At 38.1% G+C, this 22,794-nt stretch overlaps 1 protein-coding gene and 1 non-coding gene across 2 annotated transcripts; one reads left to right on the top strand and one right to left on the bottom strand.

The window, feature by feature from the left end:
* Positions 1 to 203: 203 nt before the first annotated feature.
* Positions 204 to 1,975, bottom strand: LOC141700998 (uncharacterized). The gene is made up of 3 exons (XM_074504651.1): positions 1,820 to 1,975; positions 746 to 1,131; positions 204 to 552 (listed from the first exon to the last, which is right to left on the bottom strand). The coding sequence occupies exons 1-3, from the start codon at positions 1,973 to 1,975 to the stop codon at positions 204 to 206; spliced, it is 891 nt and encodes a 296-aa protein (XP_074360752.1).
* A 19,124-nt stretch (positions 1,976 to 21,099) lies between these two features.
* LOC141701000 (small nucleolar RNA R71) lies at positions 21,100 to 21,206 on the top strand. The gene has a single exon (XR_012566626.1). It is a non-coding gene; the product is annotated as a small nucleolar RNA R71 (small nucleolar RNA).
* The last annotated feature ends 1,588 nt before the right edge of the window (positions 21,207 to 22,794 follow it).

Consider the following 22,794-nt stretch of genomic DNA (forward strand, 5'->3'; position numbering starts at 1 on the left):
TAAATCATATTAGACATGACATTATCTAATATATCTAACAAGGCAGCAACTTATCCACCCAAGTGTTTCTCGAGCGTTCTAAGTGGGTCTTGATAGGGTCTATCCAACAGCTTGCCACACCAACCAATGCTATCAGATTTATGATATGAATAGTAGGGGTCTTCAAGACCTGGAAGTAAATACTTCTCAGATAGTTCTCGATTTTAGACGAGGCGAACTAAGACAAGGCATCCGCCGTAGTGTTTTCCTCTCTCGGAACATGTTCTGCGTAACTGAGTCAGTATTCCTTTTACGACTCTCAGGTACTTGGCCATGGTATCATTCTTGGCCTCACACTCTCCATTAACTTGAGCAACTACAAGTCTTGAGTCTCCAATGACCTGCAGGTTTTTGGCCCTCACGGCTTTAGCCAAGCCTAAGCCATCTATCAATGCTTCATATTCTGCTTCGTTGTTCGTAGTCGGAAAATCCAACTTCAAAGCATACTCAATCATAAACCCATCAGGGCTTTGCAATACTAGGCCTGCGCCACTAGATTTTGTTTTGGACGTTCTGTCAAAATGGAGAACCCAATATTCTTTCAGGGTTGTTTCTTCATCCTTTTCCTTCTCTCCTTCTTTGAGGGTTACTATCTCTTGCCCCCCCGACTTCTTGGTCGTTAATGGTACATTCGACCACGAAGTATGCTAAGGCTTGAGCCTTGATGGCCGTTCGAGACTTGTACTTGATATTAAATTCTCCTAACCCAATTGCCCACTTGATGAGCCTTCCACTGGCCCTTGGGCTATGAAGAATGTTCCTTACGGGTTGGTCCTTCAGAACTTCGATCTTGTGAGCCTGGAAGTATGGTTTCAACTTCCTCAAGGCTGTGATGAGAGCAAGCGCGAACTTCTCTGTGGTGGAGTAATTCAACTCTGCTCCATGGAGCACCTTGCTTGCATAGTATACAGGCTTCTGGAGCTTCTTCTCTTCCTTCACGAGGACCGCACTCACGGCTTGTTCAGATACCATGAGGTATAAATAAAGAGTGTCCTCCGGACTTGGTTTAGCCAACAACGGGGCTTCAGTCATGTACTTCTTCAGCTGTTCAAAGGCCTCTTGGATGTCAGCTATCCAATCAAAGTCCTTCACCTTCTTAAGAGTTTGAAAAAGGGTAGAAATTTATCTCCAGACTTGGAGATGAACCTCCCTAGAGCTGCGATTCTTCATGTCAGCTTATGAACGTCCTTGATGGAGCATGGTGGCTCCATGTCTAGGATGGCTTTGATCTTGTCGGGGTTGGCCTTTATACCCCTCTTAGAGACCATGTGATCCAAAAACTTTCCAGACCCAACGGCAAAAGCATATTTGGCTGGGTTTAACATCATCTTGTGGTACCTCAACACTTTAAATTCCTCTCTGAGGTGGCTAATATGATCGGCCTTGCTTAGGCTTTTGACTAACATGTCATCAACATAGACCTCCATGGTCTTCCCAATTAGATGGGAAAATATTTTTTTTACCAGTCCTTGGTAAGTGCTCCTGCATTCTAATGTCCAAAAGCCATAACAAGATAACAAAATACACCAAAGTCAGTTATGAAGGATACCTTGGGGGTGTCATCCTTATGCATTTTAATCTGATTGTAACCACTGAAGCCATCCATAAAGCTTAGTATCTCGTGTCCAGCAATGGCATCGATCAGGGTATCAATCCTTGGAAGGGGGTAACAATCCTTGGGACAAGCACCATTCAAATCAGTGAAGTCAATGCACATCGTCCACTTTCCATTGGCTGTTTTAACCATTACGGGGTTGGCCAACTATTCAGGGAATTGTACTTCCTCAATAAATCTAGCTTCTAAAAGCTTCTCGACCTCCTGCTTAATGGTTTCCAGCCTATCAGGGGCATGAGTTCTTTTCTTTTGCTTTACAGCCTTCCGAGTTGGATCAACATTCAACCTATGAGTTATAAGGTTTGGGTCAATCCCAGGCATATCAGTTGTTGTCCAAGCAAATACATCACTGTTTTTTTTGGAGAAAAGTTGTCATTCGACCCTTAAGGGCTTGTCCAGAGATGCCCCAATGTACGTGACCTTCTCTGGGTCTAAGGGATCTAAGGGAATTGGGACCAAGTCCTCGGCTGGCTTCCCTCATAGTTCGTCATTCTCTCATACATCCATGTCTTCTATGGGGAGGACCTGCCCCCTGGTTCCATCGGGCCTAAGTTCTGCAACATAGCAATTGCGGGCTATTTTCTGATCTCCTCTGGCTTTTCCAACACCATTCCTAGTTGGGAACTTTAGTACCATGTGATAGGTTGAGGGCACAGCCTTAAAAGCATAGATCCATGTTCTACCCATGATAGCATTGTAAGTAGAGGCTTCCTTGACAACCTAAAAGTTCTACTATGTGGCCTCCCTGGGCTCCTCCTGGATAGTTACGGGAACTTGTATTGCTCCTTCGACTTTGCATTCCACATGGTTAAACCCATAGATGGGTGCATCGGATGGAGTTAGTTGAGAATTATTGTAGCCCATCCTTATGAATGTGTCATGGAACAGAATGTCCGCGGAAGCTCCATTGTCCACTAGGACCCTCGTAACAGGACAATTTCCAATTATCAGAGTGATAACTAGAGGATCATCCTGAGGAAATTTCAAACCTTCAAGGTATGGGTCACCAAATTCAAGCGTCATCTCTGACTTAGAATGCTTAGATGGCTCTCCAACTATGCTCATTACTTCTCTTGCATAAGCTTTTCGAGAGTTCCTTGTATTGTCAGATGCTATAGGTCCCCCTGCGATTATATTGATTACTGTCATTACCCCTTCGATCGTCATATCTTCGATCATTATCTCTCTTTTGGCCTCCAGCCTCTTCACCCTTGGTGAAACGCCCGAACTTTCCCCTTCGGATCAGATACTCAATCTCATCCCGAGTTTCCTACAATCGTCAGTATCATGACCAACATCTTTGTGAAACCTGCAGTATCGACTCTTGTCTCTTTTCTCAGGGTCTCCCCTTGGTGGCTTTGGCCATTTAAAATCTTTTTCCTTCTCAATTTTCATGAGGATTTGTCATTCTCAGTGAACGTTGGTTGCTGATTCTTCTTAGAAGAGAAGGAGTCAGAGTTTTTATCAATTCGTGGATACTTGTCCTTAGCGTCATACTTCTGATCCGTCTTCCTCTTCTTGTTTCCAGTAGGCTCATTATTCACATCCATCTTCTTCATACTCTCCTCCACCTTGATATATTTCCGTTCTATCTTGGAGCTGCAGCATACTTTCGGGAGGGCGCTTAGCTAGGGACATCTTAAAGAACTCGTCTCTAGTCCCTTGCTGTAAGGCTATCATAGCTACCTTGTCATCAAGATCAGGGACCTTCAAAGCCTCCCTCATAAATCGATTCAGATATTCTGTCAGGGACTCCTTTACTCCTTGGATTATGCCCATGAGAGAGGCTGAACTCTTCTCGTGCACTCTGCCACTTATGAACTGCTTGATAAAAGCTTGACTTAAGTCCTTAAAGAATCCAATAGAGTTTGGGGGCAGGCGGCTGTACCACCTTTGAGCCATGCCTGATAGGGTTTGGGGGAATGCCCGACACTTAATAGCGTCATTCATAGGCTATAGCAACAGGGCGTTAAAGAATGTTTAACGTGATTATCAGGGTCCCCAGTGCCATCATATGTTTTGATGGTGGGCATCTTGAACTTCCTTGAGATGTGGGAATTCATTATCTCATCAGTAAATGGTGGGTTTGGATCATCAGGATCTCTTAGGGGCATAGGATCACTTGGATCAGCCCTTGGGGCAACCTCCCTTCTTGGTTTGGACCATCCAGGTCTATGATTAGGGGAGGACCTCTCCGTCTTGGAGCAAGTGGGGGTCTTAGAGTTAGTTGCGTCTCCAGGTCATGCTTTATCCTTTGGATCTCAGCTTCATGAGCCTTGATCCTCTCTTGAACATCTTGGGGATTCGTCCCTTGAGTGATCCTGGAGCATTGTTCAGTATCATCCATCGGTTCTTTGCCAGAACGGCTCCTTCTTGAAGCAACATCATCATCCGATGATTCGTAGTCTCTTTCAGTATCAGGTCCAGAGAATTCTTGATCCTTCGGAATAGGAGCCAAGCCACGTATGTATTGGGGCGTCCGCCCTTGTGCTTCACCCTTATCAGAGTATCCACTCCCTCCATCTTTAGGGTATAGAGGCATCTCATAAGGGGGGTTAGTGATCACAACCGTCGAGTACTCATACCCAACGGGTTGAGAATTCACAGGTGCATGTAGTTGCTGAAATTGAGGATTCGTCCCTTGAGGAGCCGGGGGATTCGTCCCTTGTGGCTGAGCCTCAGTTTCCCCTACCAGGGTTCCTCCTTGAGTGGAGGCATAAGTTGAGTGATGTGGTACTTCCACCGTTGATGTGATTGTTCATGCTGGAACAGGAGTGACTGTTCCACTATTGTTTCTTCTCCATTTATTCACCATGATTGTTGTAGTCTTCCCACAGATGACGCCAAATGTTGTGGAATAAAAACCTGAGTGCATTAGTATTTAATGCTAGGGTTTGTAAGTTTCGACCTTTAATGACTGCTCTTGCGTTCAGGACTATCGGTCCTTGCAAGATGCCTATGTATCTCTGTGTTGTATAGAATCAAGCCAAAAATGTAGTTCTAGGTTGAGGGGTAAAGCCCTTTATATAGAGGTGAGTCTAGGGTTATACTTCTGTTGAGAGACTTGGTAGACAAGTCTCCAACTTAGATGGTGATTGTTAGGGCTAAACACGCGCTAATAATTCACGCAAGTATACGTGTTCGCAAGTAATATAGAATCTTTTCTAGTTCGTTCCCACAGAGACTGGCGTTGGTTAACTATGTAATTTATGCACCTATGCACCGATGATATGGTTATTATCCAATGCTAAGACGATAACAATTTGGGTTGTTTATACTACGAATTAAACTAATGATTATAACTAAGATGATAAAGAGATTTGTATATTATATGAGATAAATATGGGATTCTAACTTCATTTAATACCTCATTCAATAGCCTTATTATTCTTAACCTTAGCATGTAATGGTGATGAAACTAATCATATAACACGAAACTGCTAAACGCCAACTTTCATTGCACGAATAACTTACTACCAGAAATCCACAAAAGAGATAGAAGCTGAATAGACACCAATTATATTGAGACCCTATATGTCTATAGAACTGGACAACATAATGGTTTAAATTACAAGTATCTATCATGATTACACATGGCAAGTAAGATGGATTAAATTACCTACGAATCATGCATAACAATAACACATGAACCTATGCTAGCATGGCAAGTTCTAAATCCTTAAATTCACTATTGTTTCATTAAGAATTAACACGCTATCTTACAAGTTCATGACTCTTATAAGATGAATAAGCACAACCAATACTAGGTTATCATACAATCACCACACACTAAGGCATATAAACAAATTAACTAAAGATATCCAGAATTAAATCCGCTAGAACCCCACGATAACGATTAGCCCATAATCGAACTCATCATCAACGTGGGTTCCGATGAAAGCATGGTATAATAAACGTAGTCTTTATACTTAAATAACAAAACAAAGTATGAAATAAGAGTAAAGGTTCACAAGTAAGAAAACTAGCATCCAAGTTACAACTTAGAACAAAGATTCACAAGTAAAAACAAGATTTTCTTCGTCTTCGTTGAATCCGTGCTAAAACGGTCTTCTGGCGGCTCTCCTTGCGCTCTGGTACGTCTCTCCCTTGAAAACGTCCTTATTTGAATATATATAGCATCCCTTTGCAATCTGGAAGTCTCCCCAAGTAGAATTGAATTAGAATCAGGATTCATTATTTTCACACCGGCGCGGGCGCGCGCTATCACAACGCGGGCGCGCTATCTTTCTGTAATCCCCGCGCGATCGTGCTATCACAGCGCGGGCGCGTGTCCCTCTGGGAAAAACTTAAATTTCATCTTTTTCCTTGCTACCTCGAGTCGGCTTTCCACGAGCTTTTATTCCAACACCACCTTGACACCAAATTAGCACCAAAACAATGCTAATTCACCTGATTACCTAGATAATGCCTGAAATGCAAAAACACTAGAAAACACATTAAAACACTTAACAACTTGAGCATAAATGCATCAATTCCAAGCTTATTAGAGCATAATAAAGTGTCATAAATGCCACTCAACATACCCCCAAACTTGAATCGATGCTTGTCCTCAAGTATAAACAGACTCAAAGAACAAGAAACAAAAATGCATGAATGCAACGATCCCAATAGAATAACTCAACCACTCAACAAGAAACATATCAACAAATGCAGTTACTCGCATAAAGATCAATCAAATCATACAAATCAACTTACAAACTAGAGACGTGCGTTTGTGCAGATGCGTACAGATATACTATCGCAACTAGATCAATAATCACGACTCACTACTCATCAAGGCAATCGCAAGGTTATAAATAAAATAAAAAGCTAGACTCAAAATAACTTATAACACTTCAATTCTTATATTGGAGTTTTATACGGATTCATGCTTTTATTCAAAACAAAACAACACATATATGTTTATTTGATCGTGCAATGAGTGAGTTCCACAAAAGACTTATAAAATAGTACCCATGTAGCGAGCGTTAGGTTAGCGGATCCCAGACTATAAAAGCCTTCGGTCACTAGGCACAAAGTCCCCTAAGAACTTAATAACTCGAGTACTAAAGAGCCCACTCGTGATCATTTATACATAACACTTATTCTTCTTTTTTTACTTTTTTTCTTTCTTTTCTCTTTTTTTCCTATTCTTTTTTTTAATTTCTGAACGAGTGTGTTTTGATCCATCTCGTTCAACCCTAGACTACTCATATAAATATGAGCTGGCTACTAGCCATTTGACACCTAGCCAGAACAACTAGCAATGAAATCCAATTATTCTCCATTTTATAAAAATCCATGTTATTTTATTATTAAGAGAATATCCTAAATTTTAAATATAAATATAAACAAGCGATTAAACCTCGACAAACAAACAAACCATGATCATGATCTAGCACTTAAGCAACCTATAAGACTTAGTGAATTACAATTGTCTCTAGCATGCAAATTAACTTAATACGACTTAACATCTCTAAACACGACATCGCTACACTAGCATCAATATCACAAGTCAACTGTAAAAATTATCTAAGGGATCATCTTATAATGCAAATGCATGAACTATATGAACAAACTAACTTAAAAACTACATGATAAAATATGCAACTATATGAACTAAACTATCATGAATATGCAACTATATGAGACTCACACAAACATATTCCTTTAACTACTATCCCCAAACTTAAAATATTCACTGTCCTCAGTGAAGGTAATAGTAAGAAATTCAGGCATACCTAATCAGAATCAGGTTCCTCACCCTCAACGGGTGGAGTGTCAGGTGTGTCCGGAGGTGGATACACGGAATCCTTAACAAAAACTGGCCATTGGATATCAACACCAGTGGCTCTAAAAGCTGTCCCCAATGCTTGGGTGAGATCTCGTGCGAAGCTGCTGTGGATGTCATGCATCACATCCATCCTCCTCTCCAGACACCTGTACTGCATCACACTCATGCCAGCTCCAATATCAGCTCCTTCCTCCTCCTCGTGCGCCTGCTGCGATGGTCCTCCCTCATCTCCTAGCTGAGATCTCCATGTAGTCCTGCTTGCCTGAGTGGCACCAGCAGCTGGCCTCCCACTAGGTAGGTGGTCAAACGAATACCCAAGCCCCTTCAAATCGGGCTTACCTCCATCCCATTCCTGCATCATAGCCAAAGTAGTGTTATTGATAGGAGCACTCGGGAGCTGCAACTGCTCGTGTGCGGGCCAACGAACACCAACTGCCACGCACAGCTTCGTCACCACGGACGCATACGGAATAAACCCCGTAGTACTCCCCCTCAAAAACTTCAGAATACCCTGAGAAATCACCATCCCCAAATCTATGTAATCGCCCTGAAGAATGCCCCATAACAGCCGTGCACGCTCCACAGTAATCTCATGCACATGCAAAGATGGCATGATGTTAGCACATATAAAAGCGTTCCATGCAAGGGCAAACCTGTTCATGCTGGAAGCCGGGAACGTAGAATACTCGTTCGTGCCCCTCTTGATCTTTTAGTGAGTATCGGGCTGGCACAGAGTAGCAACAATAAGATCCAAATCAAAGACCTCTTCTCGGCCTCGAACCACCGTGATCGTATATGATTAAGTGATACATGTGGTTGTGATCGTATCAGCAATAAAAAAAAAATTATGAATATTATATATAGATTTTCTGTAAAGTTATAAGTGAATAATTTTCCATAATTGCGGTTTATATGTGCCATAATTGTAAATTTGGATTATTAATATTCTCGGAATGAGCCATATATTATTTAGATATTTTACAAGTGAAATATTGATTGTTATATGATTTGATAAATGATTTGTGGAATTATTTGATAATTTTTCTAATTAAATATAAATTATTTGTGATTATTCGGAAACCCGCAACTTCAACAGTGTGGGGAATCTACAAACCGAAATATTTCCAAAAAATGATTTCTAGCCTAATTTGATTATTTCAAACACTTTTCATGTTTAGAGTTTTTCGATTCGAAGTACGATTTTATCGGTAAAGATTCTGGGTCGGTTTTACGGGTATTAAAATATAATTTTATCTCGATATACGTGCAATCTCGATAGTATCGTCATCCAAGATATTTTGATTAAAATATAATATTATCTTCTCGTAGTACGTGCAATACTATCTTATCTTTTTGTAATACGTGCAACAAAAAGCGCTGAGCCCCAAAACTGTATTTAAAAGTCTGGTTTTGATGTTTATCCTAAAACGGGGACCGTTTAGATCAGTTTTATTTATTCTTATCTATTAAGTATTGGATTTTTATATCTGACGTGATCCAACGGGGTCCTAATTTCTCGTAAATATAAATAGCCTTCATCGGGCCTTATTTTATACAGATAAACATTATTATACAGTAAAATCTTATAACTATCCAGAGAAACGAATAGTGTTCTTCGTGTTCTTCGCAATCAAACGAGGATTTGAGGAAGTTATTGGAATCTGATGGAGGCTTATGAATAGTCAAATCAAAGCTCTCGATGAGACGATCGTATCCGTATCAAAATCTTCGAATAAGGTTAATTATTTTTCAATTTTATATTTTCATATTATTCTTTTAAATTCGGTTTTGAATTTCAAGCAATTATTTGAATTATTTGGTGTTAGAATATGATTATAGAGGTCATGAGGATCATTTTGGTATATAGACTTCATGATTTTGGTTAAGATTCGGTTAAAAGCGAGTTTTAGGTTCTTCCCAAATTTTAATTCGAATTTTTAAATTGTTCTTGAGTTTATGTGTGATTTTGATTATGTGAAAAGATTGGTGTGGATATTTATTTTTCTGTTAATAACGAAGGGGGTATTAATATAGATGATTGATGTTGACTGCAGTATGGGATGTTGTGAGCATCAAAGTTCGTATTGATATCTAATTTGATGTGACATCAAAATAAGTATTGATATCATGATGGTTATTGATTGAAATGGAATTACAGGGGGATAATCTAATAAATAGAGGAGATAATGTCATATTTTTGATATGGTCTAAACTCGTATTGATTTATAGAATAGTTGTGATATAGTCAAAGAATGATTATGTGTTAAGGGTTTATTCGTGTATGTGGCATGTATATGAGATGGGTTATAGATGCGGGGTTTGTCGATTATAAGTTAAAGTCGATAGACTATTTAGTGATTATAGTATTGTGTTATTCTCGTAAAGGATCCAAATGAGACGCGCAATATCGAAGACGTATAGAAGGTTGAATGGTGTCGCAAAGCGAATAAGGAACAAGTCAAGAAAGCAGCGATGTGCTGTAAATAGACAATAGTCAGAGGTTATCGGGGAGTTGATATGCATAGATTGTGAAGTATAAAGTACGAGACTGAGCTGTGAGTTGAGAATTGAATTTAAGGCATCCCTATCTTCACTTATCGTTCAAGTGATGTTTATTTTGAACCCTATTATGCAAGTTCCTAAATCCTTTCTTCCATATGTTGCAAAGATTTGATTATCAAATGCAATGCTGCTTTTAAATGTTTTTACAACTGTGGATTATGATTCAGTTAAGAATATTGTTTTATTGAATTGAATTATTAGAATTGGATTGTTTTTGTAAAATATATGGACTAGATTCATGGTCAGACCAGATTCATGGTCAAATGTAGGCCAATGTGTGCCTTGGATCCAGTATAAAGAACAAGGCTATGTGCCATGTTCGGGGTTAGTACGTGACTGATCAGCAGTCTAACCTTCAGTTTTAGTGAAATGATGTAAGTACAATTCAATAATTCCTTTGAATGATTGGATTTCCCAGTTTCAATTGAATCAAAGATTGGTGAATCTTTTTTATTTACTACCCCGAGATTGTGAACTCTTGATGAACTATTTCAAATTATTATTGCTACATTAGTACTTGCTGACCATTGTTGCTCACCCTTGATTTTCTTATAACCATTTCAGAAAGACTTAAAGATAAGTTGTTCAAGTTCGATAGCTAAGTCTAGACGAAGAGTAAGAATGGTTAAGTTATCCAAAGGTCAAAAAAGGTATCCAGGGGATTGTTGAAGAAGGTTCGAGTTAGAGTTGTTTATTGAGATTTAGTTGTAAATCAGGTTTGTAAATAGAGTAATCATGATTTTTCTTATCGAAGATGACTTGAAGTTGTAAAAAAATGTTATTTATTAATAATAGTGGTTGATTCTAATTTCAATGCTGTAACCTGTATGTGATCCTGTTTTAGGGGGTTTAAATTGTTTTCATGTTTAAATTCTTTTTAAATGCCCAGTTTTTTAAATTCTTGGATTTTTATTATCTTATCAAAAATACAGGTTTTCGAAAATGTTTTATAAAGGGTTTTGTGTTAGTGACGTCAAATCCAGACCCTCGGATTTGCGGGACATCACAGTTGGCATCAGAGCTACAGATTATAAGTTATTGAAATTAGAATATAGGTTGTGTGATAAGCCTATTAAAGAAGAAGAATATTGCGTAACCTCGCATAAAAGTATAGTAAGACTAACGGGGAATAGTTTATAGGTGTGAGAGTAATAAAATTAAGTTAGACGATTAAGTTAAGAAGCTAAATGGTTAGGTTGGGAATGTGAGAAGATTAAGTTGCGAATGTTAGATAGTGAAGTTGTGAATGTTAAGCGCTTAAGTTGAGTGTCTATCGTTATAGAGATTGTGATTCCTAATTCTAGATATCCCAGTATCTAGTAAATGGATCAAATTTTATTAATATTATTTTGAGAAGGTTAGAGTTAGACCCATTTGAATGGTTTTGATATTAAGCGGTTGAATCAAGATTCGTAAATATTCTTGTGTGGCCTAGAAAGGCCTAGTAATATTGAAATATTGGAAAGTTGGTTATTATTATAAAGAGTAGACGTAAAGAGTTGAGTGTGTGTTGAGTTTGAGTAGGAAGTTATGTAGATGGACAAGGAGTGAAATGATAAAGTGTATGTAGAGTTGAGTTTGATTGTTAGAGGTAAAATCTACGAATATGTTAGAATGTTAGTTCTCGATGGCAACGATTTGGTAAAGATGGACAAGGCATCAGTTCCCGTCAAGCTAAATGGTACTTCAAATGATATGAAGGTGGGCCAGATTTCTTGCGAATGATAACACCTATAATGAGATCTTACAAGGAGATTGTGAATTAACATTAATTGATTGTTAAAGATGCGAAAAAGAAGACATGTACCGGACAACAATTTATTGAAGGGGAGCGGGAATTTGAGAAAACCTTGGTAATACTTTTCTTTAACTAAAAGTTATTCTGGTTATTTTTTTCATTAGTGAAGTATTATAATACTTGTTCTACTAAAGGTTTTGATGATATTTTTCTACAAAAGTTTTGATAAATGAGATCTCCTATTTCTCGAATGATGAGATGATATTAGTATTGATTTTCTGTGTGAATGTGAAGGTAAAGGTGGGTAATACAAGCTTGTTTATGGAAAGACAGTGATATTCAAATTCTGAGAAATTCTTTTGTTATTTCATTAATCCGATTGGGATGAACAACCCTAATTATAGGGGACACAAGGTATACATGTCTGTGTGATAGGAGTTGGATGGGACGCCATCACTTGTGTGTGTTGTGACTACAAGAAGGTTAACAGCCTTTAATAGTGTCTTAAATTAGACACGCAACACCAAGTTCGTTTGATCATATTGATCTCTCAGTCATTCTTTTATTCAAATATAATCTATCCTAAAGACATCTTGTCCTATTATCAAAATTCTGAAAGATTGATTTTGGGAGTTGAACTCTCCATTTACAAAAGTTTTAAGATTCTCATTTCTTTAAATGTGAAAGCATGCCAAGGTTGATCAAAAGCAGATGACGATGCGATATTTCGACACGTGTAATAGAATTCTTATTTATATACGTCTTAGTTCTCTTCGTTGATTCCGAGGTCGGAATCCTTATAAGGGGGATATGATGTAATATCTTGGTTTCTAAATTGTGTGAGTCTATAAATCTTGTGATTGACCTTAAGTGATTATTATTATGACAATGTGAATAGTTGGTATGTGATTGATGAGTGGAGTAATATGGATTAACTCATATTACACCCTCTCTTTCTTTCTATGATTCCGAGGACGGAATCCGTTTAAAGAGGGTAGATTATAACGACTCGGACTTTTCAAAATTTATTTATTATTATAAAAGTAATTTTCCAAAATATAAAGGAATAAAATTTAATATTTTATTCCAGCTTGTATAAGTTTCAAAATGTTAACCGGGTTATTGTGTTATCGATGTGTAAATTTTTTCTAAACCAAAGTTCATATATTGTTTATAAAATACATATTTATTATTTATGTGAGTATAATTGTTATGTGATTAAGTGATACATGTGGTTGTGATCGTATCAGCAATAAAAAAAGAAATTATGAATATTATATATGGATTTTCTGTAAAGTTATAAGTGAATAATTTTCCATAATTGTGGTTTATATGTGCCATAATTGTGAATTTGGATTATTAATATTCTCGGAATGAGCCATATATTATTTAGATATTTTACAAGTGAAATATTGATTGTTATATGATTTTATAAATGATTTGCTGAATTATTTGATATTTTTTCTAATTAAATATAAATTATTTGTGATTATTCGGAAACCCGCAACTTCAACAGTGAGGAGAATCTACAAACCGAAATATTTCCGAAAAATGATTTCTAGCCTAATTTGATTATTTCAAACACTTTTCATGTTTAGAGTTTTTCGATTCGAAGTACGGTTTTATCGGTGAAGATTCTGGGTCGGTTTTACGGGTATTAAAATATTATTTTATCGTCTCGATATAAGTACAATCTGGATAATATCGTCATCTCAGATATTTTGATTAAAGTATAATATTATCTTCTTGTAGTACGTGCAGTACTATCTTATCTTTTCGTAATACGTGCAACCAAAAGCGCTGCGCCCCAAAAGCGTATTTAAAAGTCTGGTTTTGATGTTTATCTTAAAACGGGGACCGTTTGGATCAGTTTTATTTATTCTTAGCTATTAGGTATTGGATTTTTATATCTGACATGATCCAACGGGGTCCTAATTTCTTGTAAATATAAATAGCCTTCACCGGGCCTTATTTTATACAGATAAACATTATTATACATTAAAATCTTATAACTATCCAGAGAAACGATAATGTTCTTCGCAATCAAACGAGGATTTGAGGACGTTATTGGAATACGATGGAGGCGTATGAATAGTCAAATCGAAGCTCTCGACGAGACGATTGTATCTATATCAAAATCTTTGAATAAGGTTAATTATTTTTCAATTTTATATTTTCATGTTATTCTTTTAAATTCGGTTTTGAATTTCAAGCAATTGTTTGAATGGTTTGGTGTTAGAATATGAATATAGAGGTCATGAGGATCATTTTGGTATATAGACTTCATGATTTTGGTTAAGATTCGGTTAAAAGCGAGTTTTGGGTTTTTCCCAAATATTAATTCAAATTTTTGAATTGTTCTTGAGTTTATGCGTGATTTTGATTATGTGAATAGATTGGTGTGGTTATTTATTTTGCTGTTAATATCAAAGGGATATTAATATAGATGATTGATGTTGACTTCAGTATAGGATGTTGTGATCATCAAAGTTCGTATTGATATCTAATTTGATGTGACATCAAAATAAGTATTGATATCATGATGGTTGTTGATTGAAATGGAATAACAGGGGGATGGTCTAATAAATAGAGGAGATAATGTCAGATTTTCGATATGGTCTAAATTCGTATTGATTTATAGAATAGTTGTGATAGAGTCAAAGAATGATTATGTGTTAAGGGTTTATTCGTGTACGTGGCATGTATATGCGAAGGGTTATAGATGAGGGGTTTGTCGATTATAAGTTAAATTCGATAGACTATTTAGTGATTATAGTATTGTGTTATTCTCATAAAGGATCTAAACGAGACGCGCCATATCGAAGACGTACACAAGATTGAATGGTGTCGCAAAGCGAATAAGGAACAAGTCAAGAAAGCAACGATGTGTTATAAATAGACAATAGTCAGAGGTTATCGGGTAGTTGATATGCATAGATTGTGAAGTATAAAGTACGAGACTGAGCTGTGAGTTGAGAATTGAATTTAAGGCAAGTATCCCTATCTTCACTTATCGTTCAAGTGATGTTTATTTTGAACCCTATTATGCAAGTTCCTAAATCCTTTCTTCCATATGTTGTAAAGATTTGATTATCAAATGCAATGCTGCTTTTAAATGTTTTTACAACTGCGGATTATGATTCAGTTAAGAATATTGTTTTATTGAATTGAATTATTAGAATTGGATTATTTTTATAAAATATGTGGACCAAATTCGTGGTTAGACCAGATTCGTGGTCAAATGTAGGCCAATGTGTGCCTTGGATCCAGTATAAAGAACAAGGCTATGTGCCATATTCGGGGTTACTGATCAGCAGCCTAACCTTCGGTTTAGTAAAATGATGTAAGTCCAATTCAATAGTTCCTTTGAATGATTGGATTTCCCAGTTTCAATTGAATCAAAGATTGGTGAATCTTTTTTATTTACTACCCCGAGATTGTGAACTCTTGATGAACTATTTCAAATTATTGTTGCTACCTTGTTACTTGCTGACCATTGTTGCTCACCTTTGCTTTTCTTATAACCATTTCAGAAAGGCTTCAAGATAAGTTGTTCAAGTTCGATAGCTAAGGCTAGACAAAGAGTAAGAATGGTTAGGTTATCCAAAGGTCAAAAAAGGTATCCAGGGGATAGTTGAAGAAGGTTCGAGTTAGAGTTTTTTATTGAAATTTAGTTGTAAATCAGGTTTGTAAATAGAGTAATCATGATTTTTCTTATCGAAGATGACTTGAAGTTGTAAAAAAAATGTTGTTTATTAATAATAGTGGTTAATTCTAAATTCAATTCTGTAACCTGTATGTGATCCTGTTTTAGGGGGTTTAAATTGTTTTCCTGTTTAAATTCTTTTTTAATGTTCAGATTTTTAAATTCTTGGAATTTTATTATCTTTTAAAAAATACAGGTTTTTGAAATTGTTTTATAAAGGGTTTTGTGTTAGTGACGTCAAATCCAGACCCCCGAATTTATGGGACATCACACAGCCCATCTCAAGAATCATCTCCAACAGCTGACCATCCTTCCCTGGTTCCATGGAAATTGATTAGAGAGAATAAGAGTTGTGTTTGAGAGAGAATTTGTGTTTGAGAAGTTGTGAATTGGTGAAGAAGTTTGTGTATGAGGTGTATATATATATAGGTGATGAAAAGAGAATTATATATGGAATAGAAGTGGGATTTGATTATGGGAATAATGGGAGTAATGGGTTTGATTTGGAGAGGGAATTATGGGATGTGGGGGAGTAAAATTCGGTTGGGAATTGATTTTGGAACAAAATTTCCGTTTCCCCCCCTAACTGCCTTTAATTTTTTTCTAGAGTCGGGACACGGTGCGGGCGCGCGCTGGGACGGCGCGGGCGCGCGCTACTTCTTCCAAACCGGCGCGGCCGCGTGCTGGAACACCGCGGGCACGCCGTGTTTCTATGTTTTCAGCGCGGCCGTGCGCTAGGACAGCGCGGGCGCGCCAAGCTTCTGAAGTGAGCCCTGATTTTTTTTTCTTTTTCTGATTTTTTTATGATTTTCTCTTTTCTACTTGCTTCCTCTACTTACTAATATACAACAAACTTGGGTTGCCTCCTAAGAAGCGCTTGCTTTACGTCGTTAGCTTGTCGTAGAACTTGAGATCAAACGGACAAAAAAACGGCACTAACCACCTCGCGGTTTTCCGTGTGACCATAGTAATGCTTCAAACCTCTGACCATTACCCTTGAATGCTTGGCCCGAATCATTCTCAAAAATCTCCACCACTCCATATGGAAACACAGTTTTGACAATAAACGGCCCTAACCATCTTGACTTTAGCTTTCCAGGAAAAAGACGGAGATGAGAGTTGAACAAAAGAACTTGTTGCCCCGACACAAATGATTTGAGAACTAGACCCCGATCGTTCCACCTCTTGACTTTCTCCTTGTACATTTTGTTGTTCTCATAAGCTTGAAATCGAAACTCATCGAGCTCATTCAATTGAAGCATCCTCTTCTTTCCAGCTGTATCCAAATCCAGATTCAATTTCTTCAAAGCCCAATATGCCTTATGCTCTAGCTCCACCGGTAAATGATACCCCTTACCATAAACCAACTGATACGGTGATATCCCTAAAGTGGAGTCTTGTATGTTGTTCAATAAGCCCAAACAACTTCATCAAGCTTCAAAGATCAATCTTTTCTCGATGGACACACAACCTTTTCTAGAATGCGCTTGATCTCTCTGTTAGATACCTCGGCTTGACCATTTGTCTGAGGATGGTAAGTCGTAGCAACATGATGATTCACATTGTACCTTTGCATCATCGCAGTGAACTTGCGGTTATAGAAATGCGACCCCTCATTACTGATTATGACTCTTGGAGTTCCAAATATTGTGAATATCTGCTTGTGAAAAAAATTAAGCACTACCTTTGCATCGTTAGTTGGCAACGCCTTAACTTCAATCTATTTCGACACATAATCAACCGCCAACAAGATATACTGATTGTTACAAGATGAGACAAATGGCCCCATGAAGTCAATTCCCCAAATATCGAAGACTTCGACCTCGAGAAGCACATTAAGAGGCATCTCATCCCTTTTAAACATATTCCCCACTCATTGACATCGATCACATTTCAAAATGAACTGATGAGCATCTTTAAACAAAGTTGGCCAAAAGAAACCTGCTTGAAGAATACGAGATACTGTCTTTTCTCCACCAAAATATCCTCAATAAGCCGTTGAGTGGCAATCTTGCAAGATCCCCCCCCCCCCCCGTTTTGCTGTAAGGAATACATCTCCTGGTGATTTGGTCAGCTCCTTGGCGAAAAAGAAATGGCTCATCCCACATATACCACTTCACTTCATGTAAAAACTTCTTTCTTTGAGCGAGAGTCAACTCTGGAGGCATGACGTTACTCACAAGGTAGTTCACAATATCTGCAAACCATAATATTTCTGCTTGCACTCCAATTAACTGCTTATCGGGAAAAGATTCATTAATCAAAGACTTATCTTGTGAAGTAGCAATTGGATCCTCTAAACTTGAGAGATGATCGGCGACTTGATTCTCATCCCTTTTATGTCCTTGATCTCTAACTCAAACTCCTGAAGTAAAAGAACCCATCTAATCAACCTTGGCTTCAAGTCCTTCTTTGAGACGAGATATAGAATTGTTGCGTGATCAGTGAAAACTATCACCTTTATCCCAAGGAGATATGATCGAAATTTCTTAAAATCATAGACGATAGCGAAAAGTTCTTTCTCAGTAGTGGTGTAATTCAGTTGAGCACCATTAAGAGTCTTACTAGCATAGTAGACTACATGAAATATGTTTTTCTTGCACTGCCCAAGAACTGCTCCAACTGCATAGTCGCTTGCATCACACATCATTTCAAATGGTTCAGACCAATCAGGTGCAGTTATGACAGGTGTCGTAATCAAGCTCTTCTTCAATATCTCAAAAGCAGCAAGGCACTCGTCATCAAACTTGAAAGGAACGTCTTTCTCTAGCAAGTTGCACAACGGCTTCGAAATCTTCGAGAAGTCCTTAATGAAACGCCTATAAAAACCCGCATGACCAAGAAAACTGTGAAATCCCTTAACAGATATGGGTGGAGGAAGATTTTTGATCACCCCCACCTTGGCTTTGTCCATCTCAAGCCCCTTGCTAGAAACCTTGTGCCCAAGAATGTTGCCTTGGCGCACCATGAAATGACATTTCTCCCAATTAAGAACCAAGTTGGTCTCAATGCACCTTTTCAATACTAACCCCAGATTATGCAAGCATTCATTGTAGGAAGTTCCAAAGACCGAGAAATAGTTTATGAACACTTCTACGTTATTTCCAATCATGTTAGAGAAGATTTCCATCATACATCTCTGAAAAGTGGATGGCGCTCCACATAGCCCAAAAGAAACTCTTCGGAATGCAAAAGTGTCGAAAGGACATGTGAACGTAGTCTTCTCTTGATCTTCTGGAGCGATACAAATATGATTATATCCTGAATAGCCATCCAGAAGACAATAGTAATCATGCCCAGCTAATCTATCAAGCATCTGATCAATGAAAGGAAGAGGTAAGTGATCCTTCCTTGTAGCCTTGTTCAGCTTCCTATAATCCATGCAAATTCTCCACCCTGTGACTGTTCGTGTCGGAATAAGCTCATTTTTCTCATTAGCCACCACAGTGATACCACCTTTCATTGGCACACACTGAACTGGGCTTACCCATGAACTGTCAAAAATAGGATAGATAATTTCTGCATCTAGCCACTTGAGAATTTCATTCTTCACAACCTCTTTCATGATCGGATTTAGCCTTCTCTGTTGCTCAACAGTAGGCTAGCTTCCTTCCTCTAACAGAATTTTATGCATACAATAAGAAGGGTTGATTCCCTTAATATCTGCTATAGTCCAACCAATTGCCGATTTGAACTCTCTAAGAATCCTCAACAGCTTTTCCTCATCAGTACCTGAAAGGTCAGATGCAATAATAACATGCAAAGTAGATGCCTCACCTAAAAATGCATACCTCAAGTGTTTAGGTGAAGGTTTAAGCTCAAGAGTAGCAGCTTCCTCAATAGATGGCTTGAAGCATTTCAGATAACTTTTCAACTCCTCTAATCCAAGAGATTCAAAAGGAATATCCATCTTTCACTTCCAGGGAGAAGCGTTCAAATATTGCAAGCGCTCGTCGCCCTCGTCAGCTTCACTATCAGAATTCCCCAATAAGGCCTTCTCTAAGGCATCGGACTTTAGCAAACGATCGAGTTCAGAATTAACCACAGTATCAACCCTTTCCACCTTAAAAAACTCCTCATTTTTTGTAGGGAATTGAATACATTAAAATTCATATCCTGATCCATCACTCGCATGGTAAGCTCACCTTTCTGCACATCATCAAGGTTCGACCTGTAGCCAAGAAGGGTCTTCCCAAGATTATAGGAATCTTCTTATCCTCCTTGAAATCAAGAATTACAACATCAGCAGGAAAAATGAGTTTATCCATCTTGACCAAGACATCCTCCACAATACCTCGCGGATATGCAATAGAATGATCGGCCAACTGCAAAGTCATGTATGTAGGCTTTGGATCAGGCAAGTCCAACTTTTTAAAGATTGACAATGGCATCAGATTGATGCTAGCTCCCAAGTCGCATAGACATTTATCAAATGACACCTTTCCAATGGTGTAAGGAATAATGAAGCTTCCAGGATCTTTAAGCTTCAGAGGCAATTTCTGTTGCAGCACAACACTGCTTTTCTTCGTGAGAGCAACGGTCTCTAAGTCATCAAGCTTCACTTTCATAGAGAGAATACCTTCTATGAATTTTGCGTAACTAGGCATCTGCTCAAGAGCTTCAGCGAAAGGTATATTAATGTGAAGTTTCTTGAACACCTCCAGAAACTTCGCAAACTGCTTATGCAGTTTCTTCTTCTGTAGCCTCTTAGGAAAAGGAGGTGGAGGATAGATCTGTTTCTCCCCTGTATTACCCTCAGGAGGAGTGTGCTCAACAGTAGTCTTCCTTGGTTCCACCTCGGCTTCCTTCTGCACTTCTTCTTCATCAGCCTCCACTTTAGAAATTGGAGTTTTGGCTACTTCAGGATTCGCACCCTTACCAGACCTCAATGTGATTGCTTTGACATGCTCCTGAGCTTCCTTCTTTCCTAGAACTTCGGTATCGCTTGGAAGCGTTCCAGGTTAGCGGTTTAGTAATGCATTCGTAATTTGCCCAATTTGATTCTCCAAGGTCTTGATAGAGACAGCTTGCTCTTGCACATGAGTCTCAACTCCTCCAGTTCAAATTTTTCAATAGCTTGAGGTAACTGCTGAAGTAGAAGTTGTTGTTTTGGGGCATATTACGGTTGCTGAAAACCAGGAGGGTTATACTGCCTTGCTGTATATGGCTGATAAGATTGTTGCACCGTATTCTGATTGTTTCTCTAACTGAAGTTAGGATGATTGCGGTTGTTGAGATGATAAGTGGATGGAGCTTGTTGTTGTGATCTCTGAAAGTTGCTCACAAATTGAGCTGATTCGCTAGAAATAGCACACTGCTCAGTTTCATGTGCTCCCGCACAAAGTTCACAAACGCTAGTAATCTGATTAACTCCATAATTAGCCAAAGAGTCCACTTTCATCGTCAGAGCTTGTAGTTGAGCAGCTATAGCAGTAGCTTGATCCACTTCCAGAATTCCTGCTACCTTTCCTTGCAACACTCTTTGCGTAGGATTCTAGTATTCATTGGCTGCCATTAGCTCAATCAACTTATAAGCTTCATTGTAGCTTTTAGCCCATAAGGCTCCACCAGATGCTGCATCAAGCATAGGTCTAGAATGTGCTCCTAGACCATTGTAGAAAAAGTTTATGATCATTCAATCAGGCATGCCGTGGTGTGGGCACTTCCTTAGCATCTCCTTGTATCGATCCCAAGCCTCACACAGAGATTCACCAGTTTGCTGAGCAAACTGAGTAAGAGCATTCCTGATTGCAGCAGTCTTCGCCATAGGAAAGAATTTAGTGAGAAACTTTTGAGTAAAATCCTCCCATTTGGTGATAGACCCCGGTAGTAGAGAATGTTACCAACACTTCGCCTTGTCCCTCAAAGAGAATGAGAATAGTCGCAGCTTAATGGCATCTTCAGACACATCATTGAACTTGAAAGTGTCATAGATCTCGATAAAATCCCTGATGTGAATGTTTGGGTCTTCAGTAGGATTACCCCCAAACTGAACTGAGTTCTGTATCATCTGAATCGTGCTCGACTTGATCTCAAAAGTGTTAGACTTGATGGATGGCCTGATGATGCTTGACTGAATGTCATTGATCTTAGGCTTAGAAAAGTCCATTAAAGCCTTAGAATTATCTTCTTGATCCTCCATCTCTAATAAAGGTAATTCTTCGATTTTCTCTTCTTCAGCTACTTTCTCTTCGTCCTCAAAATCTTCCCTACGATCTACTACAACTTCTCCCTCGTCTTTTTCCAGAATTCTCCTACGAACTCGTGAACTCGTTTGCATAAACGATCGCTAGATTACCTGAAATTCAATAAGAAAAAAAGAGTATGTAAGTAATAATGTCTGAGTCAATGAACTTTAACAATCACTGATCACAAACACATAAACTAAAAGTTAACACTGTAGTCCCCGGCAGCGGCCCAAAAACTTGTTAGGGCTAAACACGCGCTAATAATTCACGCAAGTATACGCGTTCGCAAGTAATATAAAATCTTTTCTAGTTCGTTCCCACAGAGACTGGCGTTGGTTAACTATGTAATTTATGCACCTATGCACCGATGATATGGTTATTATCCAATACTAAGACGATAACAATTTGGGTTATTTATACTATGAATTAAATTAATGATTATAACTAAGAGAGTAAAGAGATTTGTATATTATATGAGACAAATACGGAATTATAACTTCATTAAATACTTCATTCAATAGCCTTATTGTTCTTAACCTTAGCATGCAATGGTGATCACACTAATCAGATAACACGAAACTGTTAAACGCCAACTTTTATTGCACGAATAACATACTACCAGACATCCACAAAAGAGATAGAAGCTGAATAGACACCAATTATATTGAGACCCTATATGTCTATAGAATTTGACAACATAACGGTTTAAAGCACAAGTTATCTATCATGATTACACAGGGTAAGTAAGATGGGTAAAATTACCTACGAATCATGCATAACAATAACACATGAACCTATGCTAGCAAGGCAAGTTCTAAATCCTTAAATTCACTGTCGCTTCATTAAGAATTAACACGCTATCTTACAAGTTCGTGACTCTTATAAGACGAATAAGAACAACCAATACTAGGTTATTATACAATCACCACACACTAAGGCATATAAACAAATTAACTAAAGAAATCCATAAATAAATCTGCTAGAACCCCACGATAACGATTAGCCCATATCGGACTCATCACCAACGTGGGTTCCGATGAAAGCATGGTATAATAAACGTAGTCTTTATACTTAAATAACAAAATCAAGTACGAAACAAGAGTAAAGGTTCACAAGTAAGAAAACTAGCATCCAAGTTACAACTTAGAATAA

This window comes from Apium graveolens, unplaced genomic scaffold, assembly GCF_009905375.1.
Source record: "Apium graveolens cultivar Ventura unplaced genomic scaffold, ASM990537v1 ctg3170, whole genome shotgun sequence".
Classification (NCBI taxonomy): Eukaryota; Viridiplantae; Streptophyta; class Magnoliopsida; order Apiales; family Apiaceae; genus Apium; species Apium graveolens.